Source organism: Hermetia illucens, chromosome 3 (genome assembly GCF_905115235.1).
Source record: "Hermetia illucens chromosome 3, iHerIll2.2.curated.20191125, whole genome shotgun sequence".
Lineage (NCBI taxonomy): Eukaryota > Metazoa > Arthropoda > Insecta > Diptera > Stratiomyidae > Hermetia > Hermetia illucens.
The window spans coordinates 25,714,128-25,727,133 of NC_051851.1; the positions used below are offsets into that span (position 1 = coordinate 25,714,128).

At 40.0% G+C, this 13,006-nt stretch overlaps 1 protein-coding gene across 2 annotated transcripts in view; it reads left to right on the forward strand.

Moving 5' to 3' along the window:
- Positions 1-13,006, forward strand: part of LOC119651765 (cadherin-99C) — a 466,245-nt gene that overhangs the window by 289,973 nt on the left and 163,266 nt on the right. For both annotated transcript variants that reach the window (XM_038055505.1, XM_038055506.1), the window contains one exon: positions 7,950-8,088. In XM_038055505.1, coding sequence (XP_037911433.1) covers positions 7,950-8,088 — 139 coding nt within the window. The remainder of the gene's footprint in view (positions 1-7,949; positions 8,089-13,006) is intronic.

A 13,006-nucleotide genomic window follows, 5' to 3' on the forward strand; every position in this document is an offset into this window, starting at 1 on the left:
GTTCCGGATTCAGTCGCTGAAACCCCTAGGTTTCATCTGGGGACGGAGTGATGTGGCGCAGCAGGGTTGGCAACATTCGAAATTTATTTCGTATGTTGTTAGTTCGACTGACAGATGCCACCACCGGTGTTCTCTTTGGCGGGGTAAGTCTTGGCATCTGTTTAGAAGAAATTGTAAAAAAAATAATAATTGAAGTCTGCAGTCAATTCCTAAAAGCTGGCCGAGTCGGTACACTTTCATTTTCATTTCATTGGAATTAAATTTAAGTTGTTAATAAATAAATATAATAAAAATAAGAATGTTTAAATACAGTTAGTATAGTTATACTATAGAGCCATGTGAAGAGTGACTAGGAATTCTTAAGAGAGAGGAGTTTAAAATATAATTGGGAATCTTCAAATAATACAAAATGAAACCCAGCTTAGCAAAAATATTCATTTTTAAATAAAATCCGTATCTAATTCCAATATTTGGTCACATTCGAACCAGTTGAATCTATTTAGGGCATTTTGAGCAACAATCCAACATCCTATTTTCATTTTCGTAACAATTTAATTACAATCCAAGGTAAATATACCATAAATTACTCAAGTGATATTCGCAATACATTGCATTTTTTGCACTACATTTCATACGTTTCACGTGTGACAGGGTCCACCTTTTGTGTCCCATAGAAAAGCCACTCCTCTGAACTATTGATTAACTTTCAGATAAAACCATAAACCTGATCAACAATTATTGGCCTCATTCTTAACATTCAATGGCATGTCGAAAGTGTTCAACTATGTTAACATGTTCAACTACAAAACATAAAGCATAGTACGGCGAATTACAAAAAAAAAACTGCCAAGTATCGCAGTAAACTCGTTGAATTATTATTTCATCATTATTCGTATCTAAAGTTCAAGTTCATTCCAAATTCAAAGCTGAAATCACGACCAAATGCATCATCGGATTTATAAATATGGAAAACAAATATAAGAAAAAAAAAGTTGGGAAAAGATACAGCAAAAGAATCTTATAAATACTGAAATCTGTGAATTTCAAAGGTTAATCCAATCATATGCAGTTTTTTAATGCAAATTAATTTGAAATTAATAGAATCTTTATGTATATGTGTATGAACACATGTGGGCACTTCTCTAGTTCTTTTGACGACACCGGCAGTCGTCGCCTACGTAAGATATGCTAATTATTTACTCATTGGTTTGCTAATTATGACAAAAAAAAATGGAAATTTATGAGACAATCTTCAATTTTAATGCAAAATTTAAAGATTTTTGGCTGAAATTTAAAAACGTGATTTAATTGCTGGAGTTGTCGCCAATGCTTAATTGTTTGTAAAATATTTTACCTTCTATAATACTCGTAGTATGGAGTAAACTTCTATTCTCATTTAATACCTTCATAGTAGTATAGTATGTGTATTCAATTCGATTGAACTTTCTGATTTTGTCACAGAAAGAAATAGAAAAGATATTTATTTTGCGTAAAAATTTTGAACTAAGATTAAAGCAGTATATCATCAATATATATTATAGAATCAGACTCCATATTCAATGTTGTAGCTCAACCCAGATTCTTTCCAGTATGGTGTAAGTACCAAAAGACACAAATTTTAAAAATTTGTGCTGCTACCCTGGGCATTCCGGACATTTCTTAGTTCTTCTGATATCAACGATCAAAAAATCGGGACCAGACCATCTAAATAAATAGTGTTTGTGTTAAGGCTCCCCTAGCTAGTGGACAACCAGGTTTTATCAATTTCCTAGTAATATACCGAAATGACCGGACATCCAAAAGAATATCATGGCCTCTTCTTAATCCTGGGGCTTCCTAAAGCATTCATTCATCAATTTCAGGTCTGTTTAGAAGGGAGTGGAAGGGGTAATTCACCTCTCGCTCACTGTTTTCTTTGGGGCCCGGAGTACAAATTTCAATAAAAAACCCATGATAAGGGGCCGCATTATTTTCACCCTGTGACTAATTTTTACTCCGGCCCCGGATTTGCTTTCTACGGCCCTAGTCAATCGCATCGTTGGAGCTCTGAAATTAACCTCAACTTCAACTGAAGGATAATGACAACAATGGGGAACTTCATAACGACGAATAAGCAGGTCATCCAAGTATTCGGTCAAATCCGTTGGGGTAATATTTGAGTCAATAGGATCAACTAGCTGCCAAATTGGGGAAAGCGAGTGTAATCTGTGACAGAAGCTACGCCACAACTGATAGAAAACCAAACTCACGCCCTAGGCATTCCTCACCGTACAAGCGCGGGCATAGCATAAGGTGCTCCTCCAACCAAGTCTCAACGGAAAGGTTTGAAAGTGGCATCATTAAGAAAGTTTTCGGGTAATTAGTACATTCGGCTAACTTGTTTTCAGTTTCCAAATATCCAGGATATTTGTTTAAATCAAATATACATTCAAATAGCCAAATGAGCATTGAGGTTTCAGGGAATATCATTTATCCTATCGAATCTAAAAGGCTGATGTTGGGCCGCAATGTCAATCACACACCTGCCTCCGATACCATGAGGCAGGCATTTGTTCAACAGCAAAAGTTGGGTGATGCATTCGGAATTTGAACATAGTAGCCGATATCCGCCGTTGGACGTTTTCCAAATCGGTCTTCATCCACGTCAATATTCCGAATGCATATGCCAGTGAAGGGCTAGCGAATAAGTTCAGTGTGCCTACTTTATTTTTCTCCGAGAGATGCAATTTCGAGACTAACCTCACACGTCGTAGGAATTCGGGCAGCAGACCAGTCTTCAAATTACCAACTCGAACATTGATTCCTTGCAAAATTCGTAGGTACTTTTAATAGTCTGTTTCGGTCACAGCTTCGATGTGGTCGGCACCAAAGCTATGTCTGGCATGAGATTCACGATGATCTTTGCGAATGCTTTGAATTCGACACTTACCTGATCCAAATTCCATCCAAACATCGCGGGTAAACATGTCTAATCTTCGCAACAGACTTCTAAGGTAGTCGTCAGTACCAGCATACAGCTTGATGTCACCTAAGTACATCAAGTGTGTTAGCTCGCACTTAGCACTCAAGCCATACTTCATTGCAAAACCATGCCCTATAGCATCATTCAGTGGCCATGAAAGGGGGTTCATTGCCATGCAAAACCAAAGGGGACTCAAAAAATCCCCCTGGAAGATGTCCCTCCGTATATGGATAGGCTCAGAGGTATTGGCACCCTCACCGTTGCCAAAAAATTGTTTAGTTCCGGATCAATGTGATACAGATGTAGGACATCGATTAGCCAGGTATGCGGAACGCTGTCGAAAGTCTTAGCATAGTCGATATAGCAACTAAAGTGGTTTCTTTGCCCTCTAGTTGTTTGCCCTACAACTACCGAGTCGATAATGAGTTGCCTCTTCCAACCGACTCGGTAGCCCTTCTGCCCCTCAACAGACACAACAATATTGTTGGCCTCGAGGTGCGCATTGACCCATCCGCTAATAATGAACGCTATGAAAAAAAACAAAAAAAGAAGGCGAGGCAGACCCTGTCTAAGATGGAGCGATGGCGTAGGTCAGGACGCCAGACAGCTTTTAGGGATATCGAATTGGTGGACCTCTGCGCAAAACCGGGATGTCTGGAGTTCCTTATTAAGGCAGGCCTAGACCAGATACCGGTTGATGATGATGATGATGAATTTGTGTGGGTTGGTAAGCAAGTGATCGATCTTGTGTCCACGGGGTCCTGCACCGCGTCCTTTTTAGGGATAAGGCAGGTAATCCTAGCAATGAGGGAGGGCGGAAACTCCTCCGATCGACTCATGACCTAATTTATGCTGTATGCTAACCGACCATGTATACTGGTGAACTTTTTGTACCAGAAGTTCTGCGCCCGATCCAGACCTGGGCCTCTCCAGTTCTTCGAGTTGCTTGTGGCACGTCGATGATTCCTCGCTTAAGTTGATACAGCAAGCGCCTTGGATGGCACTTTGGATCAATCTCAGGTTCCAGGGAGCACGATACCAACGGCACTAAATGTAAACTTTTGCAATCGCTCTTGAATGGAAGACTGGCTCCAGTACATCTGTTGTGCGAGACTCTGTACAGCGTTATATAAAGAAGGCTTGCTTAGGAGGACTCTTATCATCACTACTTTGGTAGCTCCTGATGGACGAACTAATACTACTTGCACCTTATTACTCAATTTATATTTGAAACTGTTTATATTTTATGTGAAGGATTTTCCACCCTACTGACCTGTACTATTCTGATATAAATTAATGCGCTTTGAAAACCTATTAAATGATAAATGCCTGCCCCTAAGTGTTCAATATTCCCAGATTCAGATTCATTTCCCTGAATCACACGAATCTTCAAAGCTGCAAGTGATCTCCACAGCAGCTGCTAATGAGCTTTCTTAGAGTATGTACGAGGTTTGATCAAAAAGTTTCAGGACTTTTCACATTGCGCGTTTCATATTAACATCGGCAGCTGGTTCAGCACTCACTTTGTGCCGGGAACCTTCCTGAGTAATCTGTACTTTTTTCTTATTCTAACCTTCTCCAAACCAATTGCTCAGCTGTTTTAGTGAAGTCTGTTCTTAGTGTTCGGTGAAGGAGGGGCAACGTGTTTGCGTGAAATTTTGCGTTAAATTGGACAAATCGCTCACAGAAACTTCTAAAATATTGCAGCAAGCATTTGGTGATGAAGTGGGGAGTCATTAATGGTATCGCGAATGGTTGAAATGGTTCAAAGGAGGCAGAACATCAACGGAAGATGACCCTCGCTCAGGAAGGCCTTCAACCTCAATCGACGACTTTCATGTGGCCAATGTGAATGTCCTTGTGCGTTTCAATAGTCGTTTGACGATTTGAAAGATGGCAGAGGAGTGCGACATCTCATTTTGGTCATGTTAGGAGATTTTGACCCAAAAATTGGAGATGAGCAGGATTGCAGTCAAGTTCATTCCACAATTCATAACAGAGGATCAAAAAGCGAATCGACTAGAGGTTTGTAAGAAGCTCTTGGAAAGGGCCAATGCTAATGGAAACTTCTTGAAAACCATCATTACATATGACGAGTCTTGGATTTATGGCTACGATCTGGAAACCGAGGTGCAGTTGTAACAGTGGAAGGTAAAAGGTTCACCAAAAAAGGGTCACCAAGTAAGATCAACCATTAAAGTGACGCTCACTGTTTTTTTTTTTCGTCCTGGAACTATTTGATCAGACCTTGTATTAAGCATTGTCCTTAAAAATGTGTTAGATTCCATCCCAGGATTATGGGTCCAAGTCGTCTTGTCATTTGGGATTGGTTAGTCTCTCATTGGTTATCTGTCCTGAAACGAGAAAAATTGAACTTACCCCAACTTTGTAATTTCTTTTTAATATACTTTAATTTTCCATTCTAAATTAAGGTTCTTCTTACTTCTTTGTTTTTTGTATTTCTTGATAATATTGAGACTACTCAGGGTTATATCGGATAAAGAAAGAATAAAATCTAAATGCGAATTATTTTTCTGTGGTAGTGTTTCCAAAATAAAGGGGGAGGAGGCTGGGTAAATTCTTCTTCTACGGGCTGTAATTACATTGCTACTATTCACTTCTTTTGTCATTTTTAAAAGTTGTTAAAAAAATTATCATTTTTGATTTTCGATCCCGCAAGCTCGTGGCAAATAAAACTTAAATTACTAAAAAGCGCTATGAGAGATGCCTGTCAAACTATTCCCAATCATCTGCAAGTAACCTCAAAAGAAATAATGAAACTTCACAATTAATTAAAAGAAATTGATTCCGAATTCTGTAATATAGAATTCCCAACAAACATGAAGAATCGGTCGAAAACCGTACGACCGTAATACTCTTAGACTAGAATGATCTCAGCTGCCACGTGTTTCTATGGAGACCTATTCACAGGCTATCTTGGAATAAGAATTTTCACTGCATACCACAACTAGCAACTGAGTAGCGGCACTTTTTCAATTTGTGACCTATTCACTGCTATTTCCGCATTTTCAACAACATGTGCGCGTGTATCTGGCCCGTATGCCGACGGACGCTAACCTTTACGAGATTCCTCATTGTGCCAAACCGTAACTGCATCACACTCACCACCACCCGCAGCAACCAATAGAGCCTTCCATCCCTTACGTTCATCGATCCGCTTGTACGATTCCGCAATAAGCATAATCTTCTGAAGGCTTATTAGTTCTCCCAATGCCACACAACAACTGGATCATGTAAGCAGTTGATAATGAACTAGAGGGTTCAAAGCACTACAATCCTGAGTGAAACAGCGGACCAGTAGATAATTAAACCATTAGATAATTATTCCTGTGGAGGTCAATGCCTTTTTTGTTACACACATTAAGAAAACACCTCGTAAATCTACCTCAAATCGCAACGTGGCAAATCTGATTGTCCTTACGACCTTGGTCAGTAGAAACCCAACGGGCCGTATGGCAAACTCTATGCTTCAACAATGTACCACCAATAACGAGAATGCCAAATTACAGTAGCAAAGACTGTGTTCCCCCCTCACTTGTATGAGAAAAGCGGTACCAAAGCCTACCTTGTTAACAACCACAATGTTACGCCTTTATGAAGCCTCTTCTTAACTGCACTCAATGGCTCATAGAAAACCGCCTTCTCCTCTGTATGAAAAATCTCGGTTGGTGACTAATACCCTACTATTGAGACGTTCCTTATTCTAGATCGAAATCTCGCAATCAGTATCATATCCACAACCGGATCCTTGGTAATGAGAGCTCGTCCTGTGGTAGCCATAAATATTATCGACACTGGACTCACGCTAAGTACCGCCAACTATTTTGGAGTACAACAGCACAGTGTTCCAGAGTCCCACCAGAATGTCGAGCTTATAACCTTGGAACTCTAGCTCGTTTTCGAGTAAACGAGGATTCTGGAGGCTCTCGATACCTACGTCGAAGAGTCTACGTTCATTCCAAAAATCAATTCGTGTAAGAGTACAAAAGGTCGTAACCGATTAGGTAAAGATACGATAGATTAATAGTGAATACGTCATCCAGGGTATAGTAACCCCCCGCCCCCAAAGCGAACTTGGGACTGTCTTCGAAGGAATTGTTTATTGTACGTTTTTTATTTATTATTTTTTCTTCCTTTTTCGTTTTCCGTGAGATTTTATTTCAATTTCAACATTCATAATGCCACTGGGATTCGAACCCAGGGCAACTGGTTCAAGATGCTTTGAAAATTCAATCAATGAATGGCCGACAAATCTTCTGTTAATTCCCCTACGCATCGCTGCCCATGCCTCTCTCCCTAATTTGCTAAATTGTATCCGTAAAATATCTGAGGAAGGATTGAGTGATAGAATACAATTTTTAGATATTGACAGTTATAAACTTTACACAATGTATCTTGAACATAACCACAGTCAAAAGTCGGGACACCAAATGAGAATTTTTATTTCGGCGAAAATATTGAGTGAATTTGATGTTTTCAAAGTTAATTAAGAGGAATTTTATTACCACTGTAAAACACTAACCCTAATTTGATGTAAAATACTAAATTATGGCAAATAGATACAATAAAAGCTTTTATAACTGTAATACAAATCTATGAGTATTTTCAGAAAACCAGAATGGATGCAGACATATGTGGGATGCATCTGAATACAAATGAATTCATACAAATTTGAGTTTTTTCTTTGGTTTCCTGAAATTCAAGTTTGTTGATTGTCGTAATCTTTATTTCTAACTCATTAATGTGAAGATAAGAACTACAAAGTGCAGGATTTCAACGGATTTATATTAGCAGCATTTGACCCTGAAATGGTTATATATCATTATTGGTCGCCATTCCTTTTTGTCTTTTTGGAAACAAATAAATAAAATTCATAAATGCATATAAGGTCCATAAAATATAAGATATAATATTTATTTTTAGCAACTTGTATCTGATGATGTATCTTTTATTCTCTATTCTGCAGGAATTGGTACGATTTGCATTAGCCGTTCTGCTAATAGTTTGCCATAATGCTAAGGGAATGTTCGGTCGCTCGCAAATGTGCGAGGTGGAAACCGGTCAGACCAACATCATATTGGATATCGAGGAAAGTCGAGGAAATTGTAAGTAAAAGTTGTCCGCCATGGTCGTTATTTATGTATGCATAATATCTTAAATTTTGTAAAGAAGGTGACAAACGGGTTTTCTTTGTGCAGCAGTGAAAATGTACTTGGCTGCAATAAATGGCATTTTCAGAGATAATGATGGAAACAATCAATTTTAAATACAATCAACAGCAGCGTAAGAGGTTTTAATAAATTTCTTAGAAGCTAGACCCCAGAAGGATGGAGTATCTGGAACATTTTCTTTAAAATAAGTTTCAATTTTCCACGGAGCAATTGCAGATATGTGAGGGGAACCATTTCAATGATCTTTTAACCCGCACCACCCTGTAATTCATTTCAATTCATACAAGATATGATACGTGACAATCGAACGTTAAAACGTAAAATATTGATGTCTTCGCTGGATCCATAATGGACGAACACGGTCAGATTGTGTTAATGCAGCAATTTTCTGGGTAGTCTTGTTCACACATCATCTACATATCTCGTGAAAGTAGATGTCCGAAGTACGTAAAATATGGCACATGTTGCACTCTGCGATATGAGTCATTAGGCTATTTATGAGACAGAAAATAGCATATTCGACATTAATATGGGATCGATCTTAATTGGAACTGGTTGTTGATCATTGCAAGATAATTTCCGTTCGCCGTAGGAGGGTTTCCGACTTAAGTAATAGAGAAAGTGCCACGTTGTGTGGGTAATTTACTGCAGTTAGACGAGAGCTTGTAGGTACGTTATATAAAAATGTATTCAAGTAGCCTCTCTCATTTATAAAAGTAATGAATGAAACCTTGTCCTTTAATCTATATCACAAACTTCTCTTGGGTCTTAATAATTGATCACAGGATAACGATATTTTGAAGTTTCATTTTCAAAGAAGAAGAATTTGGGAAGGCTCCGTTTTTGTTCAAACATTGTTCATAAGATCATGATACATTTAAGGAGCTTTAGGTTTCAGTCATCAACCCTGAAAACTCATCTTTCTTATTTTGTTTTTTGAAAATTTCCGCAGATATTAGGCCTCCTGTACATAGACACATAATATCTTGAACAGAGCGCCTCTCGGCAATAATAGTCTGCCTTTGTTTTTTTACTCTGTTTTGGAATCCAAATCCAGTCAATAAATTTCCACTCGGATGCTTTGGTATCCTCAAGTTTCTGTGCTCTTGATTTGCAGATCGTCTCCACAATGGACGCTACAACGACTCAGAATTGCTTGGTTGGAGCAGTCCTCGACGCTTTCCGCGCTATTGACATCACCCCGTACAGGATATCTAGGGAATAATTCCCGTACAATGCGGTCCATCTTGTCGGTACTTAGTATGCAGGGCCTCCGCAGAGCCCCGATTTTCCGGGTGACAAGCTTATAACCAAATCCAAACGGGTCCTCATTCACCTTGTTGACCAGGTTCTACCAGCCGCGAGCTTTACTTTTATTTAGCGTGCTGCGGAGTCCACTTTTTGCTGATCTATCATCAACGGCGCAACAACCGATATCCGGTCTAGGCCTGCCTTAATAAGGAACTCCAGAAATACCGGATTTGCGCCGAGGTCCACCATTTTGATATCCCTCAAAGCTGTTTGACGTTCTGGCCTACGCCATTATTCCATTTCTGGCGGGGTCTGCCACGCCTTCTTTTTCTACCATAGATATTACCCTTACAAACTTTCCAGGCTGGATCATCCTCATCCATACGGATTAAGGGACCCGCCCACCGTAACCTGTTGAGCCGGGTTTTACCCACAACTTGGCGGTTATGGTATCGCTCATCGATTTCGTCGTTATGTAGGCTACGGAATCGTCCATCCTCATGTAGGGCACCAAAAATTCTTCGGAGGATTCTTTTCTCAAAGGCGGCCAAGGGTTCGCAATTTTTTTTTCTTTTGCTAAGAACCCAAGTCTCCGAGGAATACATGAGGACAGGCAAGATCTTGTACAGTAAGAGCTTTGATCCTATGGTGAGACGTTTCGAACGGAACAGTTTTTGTAAGCTAAAATAGGCTCTGTTGGCTGACAACAACCGTGCGCAGATTTCATCATCGTAGCTGTTATCGGTTGAGATTTTCGAACCTAGATAGGAGAAATTCTCTCTCTCTAGTCTCCTATCTTTATTCTTCCCGTTTGACCAATGCGATTTGATGTTGTTGGTTGGATGGTTTTCGGTGCTGACGTTGCGACCATATATTTTGTTTTACCTTCATTGATGTGCAGCCCAAGATCTCGCGCCGCCTGCTCGATCTGAATGAAGAGGACGCATTATAGGGCATCCTCTTGTCATAGACCGTTGTTGATGTCAACTGGTCTTGAGAGTGATCCTGCTGCTTTTATCTGGCCTCGCACATTGGTCAGGCCAGCCTAGTCGGTCTTATCAAATTCTTTGAGATACCGAATTCCCTCATGGCCGCCTACAGTTTTACCCTGGCTATGCTATCATAGGTGGCTTTGAAGTCGATGAATGGATTGTGAACCTGTTGTCTGTATTCTAACAGTTTTACCATCGCTTGCCGCAGAGAGAAAATCTGCTCTGTTGCTGATTTGCCTGGAGTGAAGCCTCTTTAGTATGGGCCAGTAAGCTGAAATAGGCTCTATTGGCTGCCAACAACAGTGTGCGGATTTCCTCGCAGTAGTTGTTATCGGTTGTGATTTTTGACCCTAGATAGGGGAAATTATCGACGGTCTCAAAGTTGTAGTCTCCTATCTTTATTCTTCCCTTTTCACCTAGAATAGTTAAACTAATTTCTAAGTAATGGTGAACTGAGTGTGAGACATCTAGCACTCACCAGTTTCTACTCAACTTTAACGACTTTTAAGCGCAGATTGTTAGGTCAATTACTTCACTTCTTTTTGGTCCCACGAACGTAGGCGCGCTAACAGCTTTGACATCTAAACGCAGACCTTCGGTCTCGAGGATCTTTCATCGAAAAAGATCCTATTTCCCTTGACTGATCCAATACCACAGATTCTGTTAAAACGAACCCATGACTCTTGAACCAGAAATATATAAGGACAGTCCTGCAAATTTGCTAGCCTTGCCGTCAGCAGATAGGAAGAGGTATTGGCATGCTGCAGTTGATTTAACTCACTCTTATGTTTGTAGTGCAGTCTAATGTAAAACTGCCGCTAACTAAAAAAGTCTGCTGCGTTCAGTGTGGACCTCATCGGGGTTACCGTCTTGTCCTCATCTTCCGCCGAAAGTTCCGCTTTCTTGACTCCGATTTCTCTGGATATCGTCTCACTTGGTGGTGGAGCAACGTCGATGTCCTCATCCCCAAGAAACTTCGCATTCTTTCCCAGTGCCTTCCATTGTCGTCCACTAGGAACCATCCCAGGTTTGCGGTCTCCGGGCTGCACGGATCTGTTTTCAGATACCGGCGTTAGACCAGTTGCGTCCACATTACCAACTTCCCTTTCTTTATTTCTGACAGGCAAGCCTGTAGTCCCTTCTCCTTTGCGGCTTAAGCTTCCTTCTGCCAAGCCTTCCTCTCCGCGATATAGATACCGAGTGGCACTGAAGTGGAGAGCCAGTCTTCCACAGATTTCCCCGTGGGGGAACATGAATTAGGTGAGGCCTCCAAAATTCGTACCTTGGCCACAACCTGATTTCTCAAAGTCGTGGGTGAATTCGAAATCTGTGACTTCTTACCACTTGAAGAGTTACAATCCTTTGTTTCTATCTTCATGTGCGACGAGCCAGTATTGGATTCTCCTTGGGTTATTTTGTACTTATGTAGTTGCAATTCTGCACACAAAAAAAGCTTAGGATCTTCGGGGATGGTTCAAAATTATGAAGAAACAACAAGAAATGATGGGTTCCACTGATTTACACGAGCTATTAATTAATTAAAGGAATTATTAAAGAAGCCATTGAATCCTACACAGGTTATATTGAGTTGGTTGAGGTATAAAATTTAACCAGTTGACAATATACTTTTGCAATGATTGTTAGGCTTTAACAGACTAACCGATTTATTTCTTTTTTACGGTTACACCTATTGGCACAATATTTAGTGGAAAGGTTGGAACTGTAAACTCCCATGCATGCAGTTCCTCGCCTTGTGGAGTACCAAATAGAGATGCGCAAAATACCACATTAGTAGCTTATATGATATATCACCTTTTGTATTTTGTCTACGGTTTGTGATATCACATGGCAAAATATTACCTATCACATGAATAATATCACTATCACTTTGATGATGCGGTGATATTAGGCAATGTGGTAATGTTAGGCAACGCGGTGATGTTAAGTAATGTGGTGATATTAGGTAATGCGGTGATATTGTAATATATAGTAAGGTTAGGATCGCGCTCGGTGATGGTAATGTGATTTTACAATTTGAGGTGATATCGCTTTTGTGATATTACATCCACCATCTGTTCGTCTCTCCTGCCAAATGAAAGGTCTCCATTTCTGAAGCAGGTTTTTGTTATCACTTTTAAAAGGGAAAAAGTGATCCCCTATTTTATTTAAAATCAGAAGAAAAAAAGTAATGAAGCTGTCCTCCATATGATATCTAACCCGCAAGATCCCCTCTATAATGATATCTGCCCAAATAAAATCAATTATAGTATGTTAATATACTTTTTGGAATTGGACCCCTCTCGCCTTAGTCGACCTTACGACGACGCAGTGATCCCAACGTGACATATATAATCCGCATGGAGTTTTCTACATAACGCGAGACTTCAAGACCGGGAAATACGAAAGCCTGCAAGAATTAACCTGTACGAACTAGAAAAGTTTCCTAAGCCCCTGTTTTCGGGGATATTTATTTCTTGCAAAAAACCGGTTCACCCTCCAAGGTGCTTCGTAGTCGGTGATGCAATTTCAAATCACTCGACTGCGTATGTCTGGACCGAAGTTTGTGGCTAATTTTAAGGCACATTGACAGTTCAATGTATCATCGTCTA